At 33.3% G+C, this 23,626-nt stretch overlaps 1 protein-coding gene across 11 annotated transcripts in view; it reads left to right on the top strand.

Annotated features, from left to right (window-relative positions):
- MIPOL1 (mirror-image polydactyly 1) overlaps positions 1-23,626 on the top strand; it is a 263,509-nt gene that overhangs the window by 80,871 nt on the left and 159,012 nt on the right. For all 11 annotated transcript variants that reach the window (XM_023522262.1, XM_023522270.1, XM_011376476.2 and 8 more), the window contains one exon: positions 22,573-22,680. In XM_023522262.1, the coding sequence (XP_023378030.1) occupies positions 22,573-22,680 (108 nt within the window). The remainder of the gene's footprint in view (positions 1-22,572; positions 22,681-23,626) is intronic.

Below are 23,626 nucleotides of genomic sequence, written 5' to 3'. Positions count from 1 at the left end.
CTGTGTAGGAGCTTTTTTGTTTGATATAGTTCATTCATTTAATTTTGCCTTTACTTCTCTTGCCTTTGAGGTCAAATTCATAAAATCCTGAAAGCCTTAATGTCTTTCATAAGGCGAATTAAAAGTTTTATGTTTAGCATTTGTTTGATAAAGTTCTCTTACCAACCAATCCTACATACTTTCTTTGTCATTTTTTTTTTTTTTGGCCCATTAATGCTCACATATTTTATTCAAATTATAGAAACATGTGTAATTAGAAGATAAAGCTAGAAACATTTTTTCCCACTAATTTTTCTGGGATTTTAAGTTTCATAGGACTGTAGAGGCTGTCCAGTTAAACCATCCACTTAATTGAGGAATCTTATCTATGATTAATTTTCAATTTATCCAAATATTCATTTCTTCTTAATGTCTAAACTTTGCACTAATATTGGCCTCAGTATTTGACTGATAAATTATATTGCATCAGATATATTCAAACATCTGTGTGACCAATAATGTCCTAAGTCATGCAGGCTAGTCTTAGAGGCTCAGTTGGATCCAGGTCAGAAACCAAGAAACAACAGAAGAATAATAGAACTAGCCAGGATTTGGCAATTTTATTAGCTTTTAGGGCTGACCTTATGGTGAACTACAGTAATTCAAATGACCACTTGAATTAGTCTGGGATATCCAGAGAAACGGAACCAAGAGGAGATAGAGATTTCATATAAGGAATTCATTCCTGCAATCCTGGAGGCTGAGATATCCAAAATCTGCAGTTGGTAAGCAAGATACCCAAGAGAATCAGTGGTATAGTTCCAGTCTGGCTCCAAAGGCCTGAGAACCAGGAGAGCCAATGATGTAAGTTCTGTTCCAAGTTCCAAATTCAGACGCAAGAGAAGACCACTATCTCATTTCAAAGACAGAGAAGAAATTCGTTCTTATTCAGCCTTTTATTCTATTCAGGCCTCTAGTGGATTGGATGAGGCTCTCTCACATTGGGAAGGGCAATCATTACTCCTCAGTCTACTGATTCAGATGTTAATCACATCCAGAAACATCTTCACAGAAACACCCAGAAATAATTTTTAATCCAATATCAGGGCATCTGGTGGCTCAGTCAAGTTTTCACATAAAATTAACCGTCACACCATTCATTCCTAGAGGTTTTAGATAAATTAGGCTAGTTTAGGCGAGTTTTGATTTCCAAGGGCATGCATAGATGGGCGGGGCCTAGCAGCAGGAGGTCTTGGGCCTCACTGATACTTGTAATTGATAGGATTACACTATAGAGATTGGCCCCTAGCTGATACCTGGTGCATAGGTGAGGGGCCCAGCCCTTGAGAGCTGAATAAATTAGGCATGGGAATGGGGATTGGAATATGGACATTAGCCAGATGGGCTAGGAGGTGTTGGTAAAATACAATAGGTTCAAAACACGAAAGCAAAGGCTTTGTCATAAAACTTGGAGTATAACAGGGATGAAGGGAGAAAGTGGTAAATTCTATATGTTTGAGATCCATTCCAGGCATAATGGATAAAATGCTATGGCTTTTGAGCTAAATTTCATTCCCACCTATTAATAAGAGTAAGACTTTATATTACCAGGCTTGATCATGATTAGGTCATGAACTGCAGTAACGTGAAAAGGAGGTTACAAGGTAAAAACTTAGAGTCAGAGCATAGGCAGGTAAGAACAGAAGCTAGCACTGTTTTCTCTTTCCCAGTTAAATATCTCGTCATCTTTCAACTTCAACCTTTCCCTGGGTTTCCTTTTACTTTGTTGTCTTCTAGATGTTAGTTTCCTGTCGTTGATCTATCAAAGCTGAACTAGTGATCATAAATTTCTGTTACCTGAACACCATGCAGAGAATCTTAACTCACCACTCTTTTTGGAAATGAGTTATTCCAAATATCTAAATTCAATATCAGCTTTTTTAATTTGTTCATTTTTGTTTATTGTTTCTGTTGTTAAAATATTTCTAAAACATTTTTCTACTTTCTTTAAACAAAATATAATTAATACATCTTTAATTTTTTCTGAAAATTTAGTTACTTTGTTTTTGTCAAATGCTATAATGAAAACTAAAGATCCCAAAGTCCTTCAGGTTCAGAGTTGACAAATACAAAAAAAACATAGTAAGACCAGGGATAATCATCAGGGTAATTAAAGAAATTCAGCTAAATATTTCACTAGTTAGGTTTTTTCTTTATAGCCTACAAGCTATACCAAACATCAAGCTCCAGCTCCAGCAAAATGAAAAATAAATTAAAAAGACAAACATGTGAATCTAATCTAGTCATATAATGAAGAAAATTCTGGGAAGACAGCTGAGCAATGTACAGAAAATACAGTTGATCTGTTGCTTTATGACTCTCCGCCTTTAAGCATGTTTTTCTTCGTTACTGGAACATGCTGCCTCTCTACTTGTTTCTCATTTGCCTACTGTTTTAAGGCTAATTTAAATATAATCTCTTCCATAAAGATCTTATGTGAAACAATATTGATAAATATCTGCTTTATGCCCACATTTTACCTTGTATCCTATTATCGTACTTGTCACACTGCATTATAATTAATTGATTTTATACCTTTCTTTCTTACTAGCATAAAGATAGGAATTGCTTTTCTTTTTCGGTGTCTATCACAATCCTTAGGATAGTGTCGGCACTTAATATATTTCTGTCGAAATAGAACTATTTCAAGATACACTGAACCAAAAGAAGTTAGTGAAATACTATTCATTCATTCATTCATTCATTCATTCATATTTTATTGAGTACTTATTATGTGCCTTGTGTTGGGAACTCATCAGTGATCTAAATATGGAAGGTTAATACTCTGTGGAACTTACATTTTATAATGGAAATATAGATAGTAAACAAACAAATGAATTTTCAGGTAATGATATGATGAAAATAAAAAGGTGATGGAGAGTGACTGCAATTGGTAGTAGAGTTGTCACTTTACATAGGGTGATCAAGGCAGGCCTCTTTGTCCACATGAATAGTAGAATTGGACTTGAAAGAAAAGGATCCAGCCACACAAAAGAGCATTCCATCATAAGAGATCAATACCCTGAGAGAAAGAATAAGCCTGCTGTGTTTAAGACACTGATATAAATATACCAAGCTTAAATGTGGTTTAAATACAAGAAATACAGTAGTAAGTATTGAAGTAGAAGAAATAGCAGCAAATAAATCTGTAAGGTATTGTAGGACATGGTAAGAAGTATAAATTTTAACTAAATGCAGAGGATATTGCAAGAGTCCAAGCAAAAGATGAAGCCAATAGTGGCTCAGAGGAGCAAGTGGAGATTTAGAGAAATAGACAGATTTGGGAAATATTTTAATAATACAGTAAATAGGCCATGAAAACAGATTGCACTTGGGCGTAACAGAGCAGAAAGAATTAGAGCTGTCTCTTGTATCTTGGCTCAAACACCGTTTAGATATTTGCTCCATTTATCGTGATAGACGAGTTTTTGGGAGGAGATCAACACATTTTGGGAGAGAAATTACATTCTCTCTTGGATGTGGTATATTTGAGATGATTCTTAGAAATTCAAATGGAAAAATTGAGCAGGCACATGGTTACTGCAACCATCAGCATATAGATAATTAAAGCTATAGGACTAGATGAAACTAAGGAAAGATTATTGAGAAAAAAAGAGAGCCTAGGACCAAGCTCTGCTGTGCGCCAACATTTAGCAGTTAGGCAAAGTAGGTGGAGCCCACAGAGGAGACTAGAAAGGATGGCAAATGAAGCAGAAAGAAACTGAGGGGAGTTTGGTGTCAGAGAAGGCAAGAGAACATGTTTGTAACAGATGAAAGTCATTATTTCCCTTGAATGGTGTTAAGAAGTCGAGCAAGGTGAAGATGGAATACAGTCGGCCTTCTGTATACATCAGTTCCTCACCCATGGAATCAACCAACTGCAGATAGAAAACATTTGGAAAAAAGTTACATTGTTGCTGCTGTATACTATGTAGTTAGGCCTATGATGGTTGTATGTGTACTGAAGAAGTACTGACTTTTATTCTTGCAATTCCCTACAACTATTTACATAGCATTTACATTGTATTAGTTATTATAAGTAATCTAGAGAGTATACAGGAAGACAGTATGTAGGTTACATGCAGATACTATGTAAGGGGACTGAGCACCTGGATTTTGGTATCTACAAGGGTCCAGGAACCAATCTGCCAAAGATACTGAAGGATGACTGTAGTTATTTTTAGATTTGATCATGTGGAAGACATTGAAGGCCTTGACAAAAGTCCTGGCTAGGAGAGAGGCCACACTGGAGTAGTTTGAGGAGAGAATGAAAAGAGAGGATGTGAAGACAGTGAATGTATACAACTTTTCCCCCCTGTAATGGAGGTAGAGATTTGGGTATTACATGGAGAGGGGGCTTATGGTATCAGGGAATGATTTTTTCTTTTTATTTAATGAGAGATTCTAGCATGTAGTTGGTATGTTGATGGAAATGAACCAGGAAAGAAGGAAAGGCGATTTTAAGGGAGATGAAAGATAATTGAAGTAGGAAAGTCTCAGAGTAGTTAAGTAGCTTGAGAGGGGATAAGATCTAGAACATAAGTAGAAGAGTTGTCTTTTGCTAGGAACGGGAAAACTACTTTAATTGTAACAGGAATATCAAAGAACTTGGATGGATGCATATACTGGCAAGTTGATAAGTTTAAAGGGTGTGGTGTCTGTCTCTTCCAGAATGGAAATGTTAATTTAGATTTTCAGTGTGATGGGTCATTGGATGGTGCTGAAGATTTGTAAGGAGGAGATAGTTTGAAATTGTTGTCTTAGTTTGTGCGTAAATGAACATAATTAGAGTAACGCAGGATTGCCAGACAGAGCAGAATGTCCACTTGAGAATTAGGGCAGTGAATTTAAAGTGAATTGAAACCTGTCAGGAAAGTTGCATGATTTCTTCAAGCAACATTCAGATCTTGAATATAGTGTGGTGTCATTGATCTTTGGTTTTAACTAGGGATGGAGTTTTAATAGTAAAAAAAAAAAAATGGGGTAAAAGGTTAGGGAGTCATTGCAGTGATGGGCCATGGACTCTCCCTTGCATAATAAGAAAGAGGAGTGATAAGTTATGCAGAAGGAACTGAGGAGAGTGTAGTATTACAGAAGGTAGGATCCTGGGCAGTAAAGAACTGGCAAGTCCATGTAGTAGAGATCTTTGTTTGTCTTAGAGAGTTGCTGTGAGTCATAGTTAAGAGAAAAGGACACCTGAAAGGAAGATTTGGAAGGTATTGCAAGTAGTAGGGTCAGTGTATTCCAGATACTTTTCTGTGTAATTTTTATATGGGTTTATGGGAGAAAAAAACTAAATGGTGGATATTTTACCACATAGTCAACAAGAAAGATCCAAAAGTGGTAAAAGAGAGGGAAAACATCTGAAGAAAAGATATAACTACTTTAGAAATTAGAAAATATTTCTCTGTTATACCAAGTACAGAAATTAAGGTGTGAGAAGATAAATATAATGCCACATATTTCAAGATCCAGAAGTCCATTTTAGAACATTCCTAATCTGGTTATGAATTTCTCATGATATTCTCTGTGACCAAAAGTCTCTGAAAAAGCAGATTGAGATTAGAGAGCATAACATAAACTATAATAAATCCACTTGGAGAGCAAACCTAAAATCTCGGCCAATGATGTAACGTCAAAGTTAACCTTCTACATTAGCAGAGGGAAAAGGTAACCTAGTTTCTTAACCTCTCTGTTAGTGTTGCCTTCCCTGTCTATCCCTTGTAATTTGCATAGTGTGTGGCATATAATAGATATAAGATAATGATTTGTTAAGTTATTACAAGTTTGGCAAAAAACTCATACCTGAAAAGAAAATAAATCATAATATTTAGAGTTTCATTTTTCAGAAAAAGTAGGAAGCACGTTTAACATTCTTTATTATAGTGACTGTAAAATTTTTATTAATTTTTTTCCCCTGTCAATTTGTTAATTTGCTTTCCTATCATACAGTTATTTGCCTGTGCATGTTTTTTAGCAGTCCATCTTGCTAAAATATCTTGTCGATATTTGATCTAATAACTTTTCATTTTATTACTAAAAAAATTTTACAGCTTTCTAAAATTATAGATAACTGGAAAGTACAGATAAGCAAGAAGGGAAAATGTGCTCATAAACTCATTTCCTATTAATAATCATATACAGATTCTTTGTCTTTTTTTCAATGCATATAATATCACATACCACTTGGTAACCTGATTTTTCACTTGATTTTATATTTTGTCTGCTATTATTATAATTTTATAATGTGGATATATTAAGATTTGGTGAACTCATCTGCCATTTGGAAGTGGGATTTCTGGGGGGTTTTTTTGTAGTGTAAACATTTTTATAGCTAAATTTTTATGTGTTTATTATCTTAAGGATAAGTCCTAGAAGTGTTTATTGTCTTAAGGATAAGTCCTAGAAGTGGAAATACTGGATCAAAGAATATAAACACTCTTAAATAAATAAGTTTTCTTAAATTACCATCTTAGAAAAATTGTGCCATGAAAGCATCTTCATTCTAAAGATGTGACTTTTTAAGAGGGACTGAATTTTCTCAGTAGCATACTTAATAGTTGTTTCATAAACAGTTATTTGGGCACACAAATTCAGATTGCAATGATTTTGTTTTTTCAGTATATATGATTTCATATGGAAAATTTTCAGTTAACATTTTAGTTGTTTATATTTATGCTAAATTTTAACTTCAAAAACAGAAGTACATGCAACCAAATAGTAAAATTATCTGCCATGCTTACACAGATATTTCAGAAAGAATGTAAAGGTATCTGAATATATCATTCACAGCAAAGTACTTCTCTTTAGTCCAACGTGTCAAGACTATTGAAATAACACTTGCATTCTCAACATAATGTATCACGGCTTTTACCATTTCGGAAATGACTCTGGCTGTGCGCATACATTTGCGTACAGGTTTGTTTGATTAATTGCTACTTGACTCATCTACCACAATACTAAGCTCCAGGATCACAAAAGGTCAGATTCCCAAACCACTTCCTAGAGTTAATTTAAATATTAATGTGGATACCTTGAAAAGATTCAGGGGAAGGTGGTTTTTATTGTTACTAGTAGCCTGTTTCAGTATTGTAATCCCTTGAAAAAATTTCCAAATTCATATATTAACTCATCATTAATATTATCTTGTGGTAAAAATATCATAATAATCTAATAAGTAGGTTAAAATATGTAATAAAATATTCTTTTAAGTTGTAATTTATTGGAAAACATTTTCAGGAAATAGGATTATAAATCACAAGTGTATTATAAGTGTGTTAGTTTAGTGATCATTACACATTGAGATTTTCATTGTTAACATGTTTACTTTTTATTTGTTTACAGTTTTGTTTTCAGATAAAATTTGCACACAGAAATAAAAGACATAAATTTTAAGTCCGCAATTTGATGAGTTTTGACAAATACCTACACCCATGTGACCACATCTTTATAAAGATACAGAACATTTCCATAACCCAAGAAAGTGTCCCTCATTTATTTCCCTTCTTTACCAATTATCTCTGCTTCATCCAAACAACTCTTCAAATGTTTTTAATCATAGCTTTATTCTGCTTATTCTAGAACTTCATGTAAGTGGAATTATGCAGGGACAGCAAAATTTTCATGATATTTATCCATGTTGTTCTTTGTATCAAGTAGTTTGTTCTTTTTGTTGATAAGTAATATTCCATTATATAATATTATAATTGTTATTTATTCTCTTAGACATTTGGAGCTGTCCAGTTTTTGATTGAGACTATGAGAATTCCTGTACAAGTCTTTTTGTAGACATATATTTTCATTCTCTTGGTTAAATATCTAAGAGTGGAATTGCTGGGTCATAAGGTTGATAAGTATTGATTTTTAAAGGAAATTAACAAATTGTTGGTTGAAGTTGCTATATCATTTACGCTCTCACCAGCAATCTGTGGGAGTTCTGATCACTCCATATACTAACCAGCGATTAGTGGTGGCAGTATTTTTAATTGTAGTGATTTTAGTATGTGTGTAGTGGCATATTATTGTGGTTTTAATTTGTATTTCCCAGTGAATAAAGATCTTGAACCTATTTTCATGTGCTTCTTGGCCATCATATCTTCCTTTTTGAACATCTGTTCAGTGCTTTTGCCTATCTTTTAATTGGGTGATTTAACTTTTTATTATTGATTTGTATGAGTTCTCTATATCTTCTAAAGTCTATTGTCAGATATATGCATTTAAGAAAATTTTCTCCCCATCTGCTTATTGCTTATTTATTTTCTTAATTCTATATGTTGATGCATAAAAGTTTTCAATTTTGCTAAAGTCTAATAAATCAATTTTTAAGTGTATCTTGTCTAAGAAATCTTTCCTTACCCCAGAATCATCCTATCAAACATACCATCCTATGTTTTCCTCTACAAGCTTTATTGTTTTAATTTTTACTTTATTATGTGATTTACTTTGAGTTAACTATTGTGTATGGTATAAAATAAAGATTGGCGTTCATTTTCTTAACAGGTTAGTATTCAGTCGTCCCCGCATTATTTATTTTAAAAGGTGGGTTTTTCCCCCCCGTTGAATGGTTTTGGTGCCATTTTTAAAAAATTAGTTGACCATGTTAGTATGTATCTGTTTATGGACATGCTGTTTTATTGTGATGATCTATTTGTCTATCATGTCAATGCTACCCTGCATTGCTTGCTATGAATTTTGATGTCAAGCAATGAAAGTCCTCCAACTTCATTCTTTTTCTAAGGTTGTTTTACTTATTATAGTTTCTTGCATTTTCCTATAAATATTAAAATCAGATTTCAAATTTCCATAAGAAGCCTGTTGGGATACGATTGGATTTTTAGATCACCGCAGTGGAAAGGGATTGAATCTTAACGAGTTTTAATTTTTCAATCTATGATATTTCTCACAATCTTCTTAGTATTAATAAATGTACCACATGGTTTAAATTGTAAGAATCTTAAAACAGTCAAATTCCATTTGCCTTCATCCTTTTGATATGCCGACATATATTTGTATATTTATTTTAATTCAAATAATAAATTGTCTTTCAGAGAAATTATGAGTAGTAAAAATATACTCTTCTATGTTTATCTATATATTCATCATTTTAGGTACTTTTTATTTCTTCATGTTAGACTGAATTTTCATTTTGTGCTATTTTCCTTAACTTGAATAACCTCTTTTCACATTTTCGTTCTTCCTTTCCTCTTTCCTCTGTCTCTTCCTCCCTCTCTTTTTCTTTTTTCTAATACACATCTGCTGTTGAGTTCAGTTCTCATTTATCTGAATATATCTTTATTTACCCTCATTTTTTAAAGATATATTCACTAGATATAGAAGAATATAATTCATAAGCTAGATATAAGGTACCCAGTGGGATCGCCTGTATTCCAGATGTATTCCTTTTACCCCTGTTGTATAGTAGCAACCTAGTTTCCCCCTCTGTGGTCAGGATCCATTACCCCAGCCAGTTGGTAACCTCCTTTCTAACGTCTTGATTCAGAGACAGAGGAACCCTAAGCAGCCAGGTGGCAGCTTCAACTTTTAGTTTAATGGAATTTTTGTTATGTCTCTAGATGGAAGTTTTTCCCTCTTTAGACCTAAGTCCAGTAGATTAGCAGAACTTCAGTTTGCCGAAATGGGAAGCAAAAATTTTGCTAGTAGATCACTAGGAGTAATAGTGAATGAAGCTATTCCCATCTCTACCCCTTGATTCCTGGACCTGTGACTACTGTCTGTGGATTAAAAAGTACCACATATCGTACTCTGATTTAGAGCATATACATTGTCATGGAGAATCTTACCCTCACCCTGGAAGGAATTGTCACCTAACTGGAACTATAACCAACTCTTCAGAAATCCATTTTACTCTTTTATCAAGCCAGCTGCATCGAGATAATGGGGAGTATGGGCCCATTGCCACACTTTGTTTGCTGCTGCTTAGTGAGAACAGTGTTGTGTGCAATCCCGTTGTAGTACAGGCATTCTGTAAGTCTTCATGGTTGTTTTCACATAAGCACTGCATTCAGGGAAGGCAAATCTATATTCAGAGGAAGTGTTTATTCCAGTAAGAACAGTAAAGAGCAATTTTAGGAAGTAAAAGGATATACGGTTGTTATCCAAGAGTAGAGTTTCGGAGTTAAGGATTACAGAGAACTAAGAACAAGATACTTGTTGTGGTCATTGTTCAAAGGTAGATTTTATTAGAATAAATGAGTCAGGAAATTGTGAGGCTAGAGTGTTGTTATAGGTGACTCTTGCTTTTTCCTAGCATGTTGGCTAGAAATTTTTTTTTTTTAATGTGGGAAAGTAACCTTGGTTGGTCATGAAAGCACAGATGAAAAGCAAGTCATTCAGATCAGTGCTTCTCAAACTATCTGTAGTGAAGGACCAGTTTTGTTTTGTTTTGCTTTGTTTTTTACAAAATTTTTAAAGTTATTTCTTTTCTTTTTTCTTTTTAATTAATTTAATTTTATGATGGCATTGGTTAACGAAATCCAGTAAGTTTCAGCTGTACACTTTGACAGTAAGGCATAGATATGTTTACACTGTGTGTTCACCTCCCATAGTTAGATTTCTTTCTGTCACCACGTATTTGACTCCCTTTACCCCACCTATCTCCCCCCCCTGAAGGACCAGTTTTTAAAAAATAATTTTCCAGTGTATTAGGGACCACGAGTTTTATAACATATAAGAAAAATGAATTATCAAAAAATAAAGTGAAAAAGTATATAAACATGCAAAATTCAGGCATACATTTTTTTTGTCATTGGACTCAACAGCCATAACATTGCTCTGTGAAATTTCTCTAAAGTGTTTAATTGCTTCCTCTGAATTTTAGTACTAGCTTCGTCAACAGTGTCAGTTTTGGACCAGTACTAGTCCCTGGACCACACACTCTAAATGGGTATGAGAAACTTGAAAAGTGAAAGAGTTATGGACTGCAGGATTAGTGGGTTGGAAATGACAGTTGGGAACCAGGAAAATGCAAGTCCTTAGTTCCTGCCTCCAAAGTAACAGCATGTGAAAGAAAGAGTACATCCTCCTAGAGAGGATTCAGAGGTGTCACTGGAAACGAGGTTTTTTAGTGAGCTGAGGAAATCGGATTAAGCTAAGAATATATGGAAGTATTTTAACAATGAAAACGTACAAGGAAAGTAGGTAAGAGAAACAGCTAAGCCAGAAGAAAAATGAGTTTTAGTTGACTTTAGGGGAGTTGAATATAATGTAGACTCTCTTTCACTGAGATTGCTCTTGTTAATCACTGCTAAATGGTTTGGATGATGTTCCTGACCTTGCATATGAACATCAGTAAAACAATGTCGAGAACATTTAAACAAACTTTTTTAAAGTGTAAATGACCGACTTCATTGAAAAACTGGGAAGTGTCTTGAGAACTGTCCCAAGTTTCCACAGCTTTTGTTACAGTAATCAACAAATTAGTCTATAGGTATTTACTCATTTTCTGTAGAGAATACTAGCTATCATATTTACATATTCAAAGATAATCAGAGTCTTATCTCTGAAAGAGAATGACTTGTATAATAGTCAACTTGTTAATACTTCGATTTGTCATACAGTTTTTTAGTTTTTCTCCTGTTGTAATCCTAGAAGCTGGAGTGGCTTCTGTTAGGCTTTAACAATGTTTGGGCAATACTCCTCATATAACAAGAAAATTAAGAATGAGCACTAAAGTAATTGACAACTCTATTGAGATTACAACATTTATAATAGCAAACAAACAAAGTTTGCAAACCAAGCGGAGGCATCTGTGATTCCAGGAATAGAATAACTGAAAAAGAGCTTAATAAACTGTTAAATGGTGGCTATCATCCAATGAGTACTAATACTATTTCCTGAACTCTGCTTTGTGTTTTTTTACAATGGTCTAAGCATCTCTATCCTTTTGTGCAATAACTGCCAACTTAACATTTAGGTTATACTGTTGTTTGTTTATGGATTTTGAGAAAATCCATTGAAGTTTACTTAAGAACCAACTCATTACAATGGTATTATTTACTGAATTTTGTTTTCCTGACCATTAGCTAACTACAGAGTTCAGCATTGCAAGGTTATAACTATACAAAAAGGATCAAAATACCACATCCTAGTAGTGGCATTAGCCAGAGAAGTAAAGTCATCATCTTAGAAATAAATGCCTTTGCAGCACTGAAAGGATTATGCAAAATGAATAAGCAAGATCAGACCTCTTTCATGTGGTAATTTTATAATTATCCTTAATTATTTCAGTTATAAAATATTGTTATACATTTTTAGTTACTTTTTGGTTATTCATATCAAACTACAGAAAGGCAGCACTTTTCTGATAAATTCATATCAAAATAAAAATTCAAAACAGTTCTAGAATTTTTATTGAAATTCAAGAGGAAATGTCGTTAATGAATTATAACCTTTAATTAAACTATTAGAATTGTAATCTCAAATCTATTTAAGAGTTTAGGTGACCATCTTAAACATCTGGAAACTACTGACCAAGTATTGTTAAATTTTATATGAGCATAGTTCTAATTCAACTTTAATGTATTAAGTATGATTATGAATCTGTATAATTAATAATTATTAATATAATTAACAAGCCATAAATTAGATGTGAAATATAATAGCCTTGGTGTTTAGATTGCCATTTTTTTTCTTGTTAGATCTAGAAGCTACCCTAGCAGATTGAATTCCTGAGAAACTGGGTATGGTAAAAGGGATACTTCTTCCCAGTGCAGCAAATACTACTGAAATCAAGAGATTATGTGGCTTTATTTTTGGCCCTCTATTTTTTTGACAATGTATTTAGATTCCTTCCTTGATCATCGTACCCTTCCTTTCTTTTACCCCCAAGAGCAAGGTACCATAATAAACAGCTAGTTAGAATACATAGGCAGAGAATTAGGATGCTAGAGAAGAGAGATCAGAAGGGTGTAGGTTGAACTGACAAGTGATATGTTGGTTTTGACTGGCTTTTGTGTTAGGGAAGTGTTAGTTGCATTTGAAGGAGCAGACATCGGGATATATAGAACTTTTAAATCTTTTTTAGTTCCTTATGTTATTACCAGCTCACATGTTAGGAATCATTTCTAAATGTGTTCTAGTTAAAATCTAGAAAGAGTGGTTTCATAACTCTAAACTTTGTTTTCAGTAACCACATTTCATAGGTTAACAGTCTCTAGTTATTAGAAGCTAAGTATATAAAGACCATCACTAATTTACTTTTAATTTACTCATAATTTAATAATTATCATTTACATATTACAAACCTTGGGGGAATTTCATTGCTAAGGAAGTGTTTAGAATTTGTGTATGTAATTTCATTTTCTGTTAACTCTTCTAGAAAATCACAAACTCTACGGGTACTAGGAAAAGGTATAGTAAAGGTTATAGGAAATTGGAAGGGAAAAGTTTCCAATGAGTGTTCGGTTAGAAAAAAATGAAAACTTATCCCGCCAGATTCTACTGCAGGAACCTTTCCTGAATAGGAAAAATTACTTTTGGTCCCTTGAAAAACAATAGAGGCTTCTTGCCATGGCAGAGTAATTATTACCAATCTTACCATAACTTAGAAAACTATAAAATGGGAAAACATTAATTACAGGGTGCACAAGACTGCACAGAGATGAGCAGGATGGTTCCCCTGGCATTATGCCTAGAGGCACTCTTGCTGACTCAGGAAAGTAGAATCCAGCAGAGCAGTGGTTTTGCTGTGGTAAAGAAGAAGAAATTTAAGTCTGGGGATTCGAAGAAGCTGAAATTTGCTAGAGATGCTATTAAATGAGAGGAAACTACTTATCCTTTGAAGGGAAACACCAGTTAGCTCTGTGCTAATTCACCTTCAGCCTTGCCTGAGTCATGCTATTCATGCGCCTGGTTTACATGCATGTGATATAGAAGCACTGCCACAGTGCTAAGAGTTAAATGAGAAGTTGGCATTCTGGTCCACCCAGAGTGGAGAGACCTTGCTGAGCACTTTGGGCATTCACTTGATTCTGCCTTATGGTAAGGACTGAGCCCAAATGCAGTGCTGTTTAATAGAACATTCTGCAGTAACAGAGATGTTTTCTGTATTGTTCAGTTTAGTAGCCATGCACTGTGGCGTCTGAAACTAAAACGACTGACAACAGCAAATATCAATGAGGATATACCACAACCAGAACTCTGCTCTGTTGTTAATGGGAGTGTAAAATGGTACAACCAGTTTTTAAAAACTGCTTCATAGTTTCATATACAGTGAAACAATATCTACTCTGCAACCTAGGAATTTCATTTCTAGGTATTTACCCAAGAAAAACAAAAACATCTATGTACTGTAAGACTTTTAGAGAAATGTTTATAGGAGATCATTCATAATATCCAAGTACTGAAAACAACTCAAATGTCACTTCATTAACAGAAAAACAGACATTATGGTATATTCATATAAAATAGAACATTATTTTGCATGAAAAGAATGAACTACTCATGCGCACAGAAACATAGATGAATCTCTAATGCATGTGTTGATTTAAAGAAGTCAGACAAAAAATTAAAGACTTAAAGGCTCTATTACTTTTTATGAAGTTAAAGAACAGGCAAAGAAATCTATGGCATTACAAAGCAGAAAAAAAGAGTAGCCTATGGGTATGGGTGCAAATTGACTGGAAGAGGGACCACCAAGACCTTTCTGTTGTGACAGGAATATTCTATATATGATCAGGGTGGTTACCCAGATAAATTTGTCAAAAATCAGTCAGTTCAATCGGAATCTGCATTTCATTCTATATAATTTTTACCTAAAATAAAACCCCTACGAAGCAATGTCTTGGCTTATGAGGTATGGTTAAAAAAAAAAAAAAAAAAGTTCCTCATTTACTTTAGTATACTGTTTTCCTCTACTTCCAACTCTTCCCTCTGGTTTTTGATCCTGTTTTTCCTATCTGGAATCTTGGTAAGATTTTCTTATTGTCTCACTTGCATTATCATGTTGCTGCTGTATCCCAAGCCTTTAGATGTTTAGAATTATACTTCTTTTTCAGGAGTCCATTAAAAAGCATATTATAAAACAGTCATCGTTTACATTTATAGTTTTAATTTTAGGAAACAACACTTTCCATATTTCTATATTTTAGAAATTCCTTATTTTTTCTCATAATTTTTTCAGGTCTTATATTCTTATGCTATATTTGTGTTTATAATATATGATTGCCTAAATATTAAGTGCATATGCCTTTAATTTTAGAAGGAAATTAATGTGGGAGCATGAGAGTAAAGTCAACTGGCACATAAACAAAATTCACACCCTAAACAAAATTCACATTGTCTATTTACTAAAAATGCACTAGATAGCTTCAGTGAATAAGATCCTGGATTGGCCCTGGGTTGGTAAGTGGATGTGAGGGAGAATGCCAAGTAGATGGTTGCCGTGAGAACATATAAGAAGAAGGGTAGTGAATTGGTAGAAGCAAGGAGGGCATGGTATTCCTCAGGCGGGCCTCTCAGTGAGAAGGTAGGGTCTGATGCTGTGTAGATAAATGAAATATGTGTAAAAATTTGCACAAAGGCAAGAAAGTTGTAAGGAATATTCATATTTTGGGAACTGTGAATAATTTAGCATGTCTGAACTAGACCAAAGTGTGCAATTGAGGAGGAAAGAGAAAATATGTAATGAGTCTGACCAGTTCATGAAATGTCACTATCATTCTCCAAAACTTATTTTTAATTTTGTAATCAGTAAAAGAGCCAATAAAGGAAATCAAGATAAGGTAGGTAGGACTTAGTGTGATCAATCAGAACTGTATTTTAGACATAGCTTTCTGGAATATTTATTAGTTCTGAGATGCAACCTCAAAACATATGCACACATACATACACATACATTCTTTTTTAAACTGCTTTTGGCAGCAAGAAGAGCAGCTACTGAAGTAACATCCTTGAACACGTTTATGTCCTTCCACGATGCCAGGTTTATTGAGTGGAACCTTCTCAGGTAAACCAGTCAGGTACCCAGGCAGGTTAACACAATACACAGAGGGGGAAGTACAGAGTCTTACATGAGGGAGCGACTGGTGAAAGTCCTTAGCATCTCCAAAGCAAGCTTTGTTGACTAGAGGTGTGGAGAGCTGTGCGTTGTTCCCAAGGCAGTAGCTAGGACAAGTTGGAAGGTCAGAGTCTTCAGCTCTAGTGCTTCAGTCATTAATGCTATCAGGTTAGGCTGGAGTAGTCTGTCTAAAGTCTTTAGCTTCTAAGGATCTTACAAAATGGGATCCTTATGCTTATCTGCTCCGACAGTTAGAGGCTGATATTTCTTTGGTCTGGAGCCTTCTGATCACACCCTAAGGACATTCCCATTATGTGTCAGTTGACTTTACTCTCATGCTCCCATGGGATCCATTTTGTAAAATCCAAAAAGTCCTCAATTCTTTTTTTTTCCCCCTCTTTAATCGCCGCCCTTCCCCGTCCCCCGTCTTCTGACCTATGGATGTTCCAGTTTCCCTTTTAAGAACTGGATCTCTGAAGGAGAGGCGCCTCCCCCCACATGCTCGGGGCATGCACCAGGTGCCTGGTGCACCCAGTGGGCCTGGTGCACCCAGAGTATGTCTGTGGCTCCTCCTAGGGCGTGAACCCAGGACCTTGTATGTGTAAAGCAGACGTGCTAACCACTACACTATAGTGCCACCCCAAAAGTCCTCAATTCTTAATGCTCTATACAATTTTCCTGGTGATTTTGTTGTAGCCAACTTTGGGAACTACTAGAATAGAGAATAGTTTGGAAGGGCTTGAGCCTGAGGGCATTTCCCTGTCAGTTAATGAGAAACTTAGAGGCTGAATAAAAGGTATGACAGTGGGGATAGAGAATAAAGCATATGAAGGAATAGGACTTGGTCTGATTTTAGGATAAAGATGGGCAAGAGTTTAGGGCGACTTTCAAATTTAGCAGGGATGATTGAGTAAATGCCCTTTATAAGCAGGGAATACAGTAAAGCAATAAATACATACTTAATACCGCCTATGTTTTAGGTGCCTTGCTGACTGTTTAAAAGTGAACAGACACACTTGGCTCTACCTTCTTGTAGTTTACAGTTTATACATGGGAGAAATAGATATATTTGGCATTTTCATATGAAAACCTGATGACTTCAAAATTTTACAGTGTGATTTTTGTGTAAACATTCATAAGTATATATGTTAATATGTATATAAATGTATCTATGTATGCATACACATATGTAGCTTTTATAAGACCTTCATTTAAAAGAAAACACTTCCAATGGTAATTTTAAAAATAGCTATTTTTTTGTTTTATTTTCCTAAAAAGAATATTATGATTTTAGATATGCTTTTACCTTGTGATTTCAAATGTTTCTTTAAATTAATCTTTTTGAATAGTTCAGTAGTTTAAAATGATTATAAAATACTGTATTTGTTATTAAACCCCTAGTTATTTACTTTCAGATGGTGTTTTTAAAATGTTTCTATGTAATTAGAATACATGCATATAAATATATAGGAACATGTCATTGCCTGGCACGTTGCCTCATGGGTGCTGGTATATTGCCTAGTGGATGGACTCTCAGTGGATATTTACTGAATAATTTATGTTTTATACACACACACACATACACCCCACAGCTGCATCATATGTGGTTTCAGAGACTTATTCATATAATTATTGTTTTTCTTTTTAAATCTTCGTAATTATATAAATTTCACTTAAACCAAGTTGTTGATATTTTGCCAACGCTTTGAAAAAACAAGTTACCTTTTGTTCCAAGTTATTGTAATGTGAGAAAAGCATTCCACTTACTATTTTTAAATCTAAAATGGAGTGATTTAAAAAAATTTTTTCTAAATAAAGAGAAATAAAAACTAATTTACATAATCCTAAGAGCTTCCAAACATCTGCAGTTCAAAGTACATGAGTCACATTGACACTGAAATTTAGTTTCTATTTTGACTGGAAGATTCTGATATTATTTTTGTCTGCAAAGGAAAGAGTTGCATAGATCCCAAGTCAGAAGATGTGTGATTGTAATACTATCAAAATGATTTGTGACTGAAAGCAGATTGCAGAGAAAAAACAACAGCTGTTAAAAACTTAGACAATATTAGAGAACTTTTTGTTAAAAACTTAAGGCATGTTATCTTTCAGAAAGAAAACATAAAGTGAAACAGAATCGTAATGTATTGTCTGCTTGATATAATGCTTAAGAACTCACAATGAGTAAAAGGAAATTCGTGGTGAAAACAGATTTTGTAGTAAATATAGGCCAAATATATTTTATAAAAGTTTGCCATCGATTTTTATGTTTCGTATGTTAGTTTGTTCATTCACACTAGATTTAGTTTTGTTCATTTACAGAGGAAAATTTAATCCTTTTTGCCAGTGAGTTCACAGAGCATAGAACCATGAACCTGTGATACTTTCCCCTTGCTACAACTATCCATCTTTTTATATTCCCCCCTCATTTACTCCTTCTCATATTATTTTTAAGGAAATCCTAGATAAAATATCCTTTTTCTATGTAACTTTTGTATATTTCTAAAAGATAGGGACTATTGTTTAAACATAACCACAATACCATTATGACCCCAAAATATGAACAATAATTCTTTATTATTGTGAAACATCTAATTGGTTTTCAAAATCAGATGATCTCATAAATATCATAACTTTTCTTCTTTATTTTAAATCTGTATCTAAATAAGAATCACTCGTTACAAATGATCGAATTGACTCAACACTATTGATTCCCTTCCTCTTTTTCTTTTGGAATTTATTTTTTAAACAAACTGAGTCAGTTTTCTTTTAGAGTTACCCAGTTTATTCATTGCATCTCTGTAATGTCATTTAATATGTTCCTGACTTCTGTCTCCTCTAAGTATGGCAATTTAATCTAGAGGCTTGATCAGATTTAGATTAGTTTATTAACAAGACCACACATGATTTTATGTTTCTTCATCTGGAAACACATCTGGAACTATGTTATTAGCAGACTTTAGTGTTTAGATCTCTTAGTATGTTAATGATTTCAAAATCATGATAGTCTAACATTCCCTTTTCCTTTATTAGCTTAACAACTTCTAGAGTCATCTATCTATCATTTAATTACTTGATGGTGAAGTCTATATAAGAAAGGGTGGATAAATTCTTGGCTTACTCTATTCCTGAACAATGACAATTAGTTTTTAAAACTTTTTATTGTCATTATAAACTCAGTAATTTAAACACGTTCTGTATATCTCATATTATAGTTACCGGCCTTATTGATGTTCATATTCTTATCTTTAGCTAATGGGGAGCTTTACAAGTTGGCTTCTGAGTCCTTGATAGTTCCTCAGTTCTGTTATTTAATACTTCTGCCAAGAACAAATGTTCTTGGATCATATTGTACATTTCTCGTCTCACAACTGGAGTCAGCTGAATATCCATAATGTCCTTTATTTTTAGTCAGAAATGATACTTGGTACCAACAATCTAGATGCTAGAGGTATTTATTTCTACTGGGTTTCTTATTGTTCCTAGCCTTTTTCAATGGGCAGAATCAGGAAATACACATACATATACACACACACACACACTCATTTTTTTTAAGATAAAACTCTTTGTATCTTCATACTGATACTTCCAATTAAAATTCTGAATTAAAGAGATTTTACTTAACTTTTTAATCTTTCATCTGTTATCTTTTGTGTCTTGTGAGAATCCTAGTTCTCAAGGACACGGTGACAATATACAGATAGCACTTATGTTCAGTTCGAGTATCAAAATTTTTTGAAGTATGAAAGATAAAACTCCTAGGTCAGATTTATGTATTAGAACTCTTTAAGAACATAAATATTTGGCAGAATATGAACAGGGAAGATACTGTGTTATTTGTGTCAGTTTGAAATGAAACTGTCTAAAACCATATAGTACTTGATTTAGGGACATTTCTCTAACATTTCACTTTTTTTTTTTTTAATTCATTAAAGTAGGAGAGATCATTAAACACCTGAAAGTGGAGCCCTTTGGAACACTTGTCACTCTGAGTGGTCCCTGGGCCTTATTTTCTATCCCTCCTAGACTACAGAACCATGGTATGTAGAACACTATAAACCTATATTACATGAGCTCAGGTATGTAATGTGGATAAATGCCCTCAGTGCAAAATTAGGTTTATTGTTCTTAAGCTCTACTTATCTCTTCGGTTACAGTATTTCATTTAAAAATTTGCCAGGGAGTGCCCTCTCCACATCTTTTCAGAAATAATGAAAGAACATCAAATGAAGAAATAGTATAGGCTTGAATAAATCTAAAGAAATCGTAAATGTAGTTAAATATAAATCCAAAATCGTATTTGACGAGCATTTATATATGATTTTATTCAATTCAAAATTATCCTTGGCTCACCACACTTTGATTCCTAGATCAATGTTAAATTTAACCCTTATGAAGTAATAAAAATAAACATTTATTTCTCAGACTAGAGTAAGTGAATTCTTTTTTGTGCATCTTGTAGATGGAAAAGATGTCTCTATCCTCGAGTCATTTCTAATTTACTGGGAATACAAAAAATAGATGATCAGATAACTCGTGACCATGTTTTACCACTTTCACCAGAAGTTTCCCATGATGTTTCTACCTTCATTCCTTTTCTACTGTATTCTTCCTCTTTCTCCTCTTTCAGCTTATAAAATCATATACCTAAAATAAGCCCAACTTGGATATAATCTGCTCTGTGAAACATTCTTTTACTCCCGTAGCCAAAATTATCTACCTCACCTTTGTAACATCATAGTTTATATTTAGTCATTCCATTTCAATACTTAATGCATGATAATTTTGTACTAAAATTAATTGAAAATGTAGAGGATAATTCTAGTAGAGAGTATTTCTACTAGGTAATGATGCTTACTGCTGTATCTTATTCATTTTCGTGCCTCATGATTTGTGTCTTCATTAAACACATATTTTCATTGCATTGTGACTAAATACTTTAATTGTTACAAGCTAAAAAGGGACACATACAGAGTTTAATGTAAAATTATATGTCCCCTCCAAGTAAAAGGTACCATGTCAAATGATATCATGTCACAAAGATTTCACTCATGTAATTTTTAAAAACAAGATAGGTGAATTAAATTGTCACAGACATGGCATTTGAAATCACCTGCCACTATATATTATATTTGCAGAACCTAGTTTCAGTAAGACTTTATCTACTTAGTTAATATTAATTTTAAAAGTTCTGATTTGTGATTATTATTTTATTTAATTTATAAATGTGTTTTGGTTTTATAATTGTATTATATATGCTGAGGCATATATACCCAATTTTGCATCTGTGTATAAACATCATTATAAATTTAAGTCACTATCAAGAGTCTGATTTTTTTTTTTTGTAAAGGATTTGTATATTACTCAAGGTTGAGAAATAATAATACAGATTGCAGAATATTATAGAGGTCAGAGGCAGAAGGAATCGATGTTAGAGTAGTAAGAAATGCCAATTCGGATTATGGGTGCATCTTGATTATAGCATAATAATGATTTTTAATTCATTATCACAACTAGCCATGTGTCAAATCTAGGAGTAACTTTCACTAGATCTTGAATCAATATTTGTACTTACCGATTGTTGCGTAGATATCCTAATTTAAAAATAGATAAATTAAGGAGTAATTTTTATCTTTTTCCTGAAAGATGGGTTTAGTACTTTATTCCTTTAGCCAATCTTCCATGTATGTTCAAACTGATATGCAGCATATCAGTTTATATCCTGTACAATTATTGAGTAGAACGTTTGATATATTTTTATTAAGATGTTTTATGCAAATGGAATATTTCAATGATATTTTTTTAACGTAGATACTTCCATTAGCCCATTTATGGTTTTACTTATAATTTCTCTTTTATTCATATTCTCATATATTCCCAGTAGGTCAGAATGTCATTTCACATGTTTGTTATCACTTGTTTTACTTAAAAATAAGGTTTAGTAAAAATAGAAATTAAAAAGACTTGTTTCCTTAGTTGTTTCCAAGTCTTAAAGCACTCCATGATTGTTACTTTTTTTTCCCTACACAGTTGTTTCTTTAGATATTTTTAAAAATCTGAAAAGTCTCGATATATATTTTTATGGTAATTTTTAATCTTTAAAAAGTTAATAAAAATTTAAAACAATATCATATGGTGGTTTATTTAGAATCCAATGTGATTTTTAGAAGCATACTTATATTCAGCCAACAGGTGCATAATGAAAACCATTTGGTTAATGACGAAAATAATTTTAAATGTAGTTTGATCTTAATTTTATTTAAAAAAATAGCATTTCCTAATTTATATGGTAATATTTAGATTAATAAAATACAAACTGAAAATTGCAATTGAATAGCCAGGGTACTATAAACATATTATTTTGTTCATATTCAACATTACTTTTAACTTAGTATTTTTGTTGCAAAAGATACCTCGTTTTTAGAGAATACAGTAGTATTATTTACGTTAATTCTTGTGGCTTGGTGAAAAAAAATGCTATAACTCCTTTACTTAATGGGATTCTTCCCCTGTGGCAGTGCAAACGGCTAGAGCAGGAGCTTCATCATTTGAAAGAGCAGAACCAGACTTCAGCAAACAACATGAGACATCTGACTGCTGAAAACAATCAAGAACGTGCTCTGAAGGTAAATCTCTGTTCCTTCTTGCAGGCAAATTAAGGTTATAAGCCCTTGGTGCCAGCTTTCTGTGCTGCATATATCAGTTGTGTACATTTCAGCAGAAGTGAGCTGTGGTGTTTGCCAACAACCCCTTCTTTAAACACAGATACAGCACCCTTCTGCTATGGCATTATTTTTCTCATGTATGTGTACATGAAAACAACATATTTTCTGAATTTTGAATGCTGGTCTATTATTAACTATTGGTACATTTTTGATTCATTCTGTTTCTGATTTTTATATGTTGTTACCTTTTGTCGTTAATAAAAAGTAGCCACGCTAAAAGAAAAAGAAAAATTATGCGCCTTTCTTCCCATCAGTATTTATTATGCTAATTTTTTTAAATGACTTGTAATATTAGTAACCCACAGAATTGACACTCCTTGAAGGGTATGTGAATATATTTGGGAATGAAATAGTACTTAAAATGTTACTTATTACCAAAAAAGAAAGAAAAATTACGTTCTACTAGAATTTGAAACAAGTGAAGTGTACATTTCATGACAATAAGTTCTGTTTCATTGTGATATAGATCCAATAATCATGAAAAAGGACATTATTTCGATTCTAATAATTATATATATATTTAAGATGCTTATGACTTTCCATTCTTCTTTTTTGTCTTTGCCCCAGCATAGTGCCCTTGACATAGTAGTGGTCCTTGCCCTCAAGGTGTTTCCGTTCTCATTAACAGATTAAAAATAAAAAACAAAAATATGTCCATGGGAAACAAAAAATTTATCATTGTTGATATTGTACAGTAAAACGAAAGATATATTACCTAGAGGATTGTATAGTACTTTATTGTCTTAAATTTGTTTTTTGCTGCTGATTGCAGAAGAATATTATAGTATTAGCAGTGTAACTCAGCACTTACTAAAATTGAGAAAATATTGGCATTTTGATGTGGAAA

Source organism: Pteropus vampyrus, unplaced genomic scaffold (genome assembly GCF_000151845.1).
Source record: "Pteropus vampyrus isolate Shadow unplaced genomic scaffold, Pvam_2.0 Scaffold10, whole genome shotgun sequence".
NCBI lineage: Eukaryota > Metazoa > Chordata > Mammalia > Chiroptera > Pteropodidae > Pteropus > Pteropus vampyrus.
The sequence above is the reverse complement of the archived record's forward strand: the minus strand, read 5'-3'. Positions and strand labels throughout refer to the sequence as shown.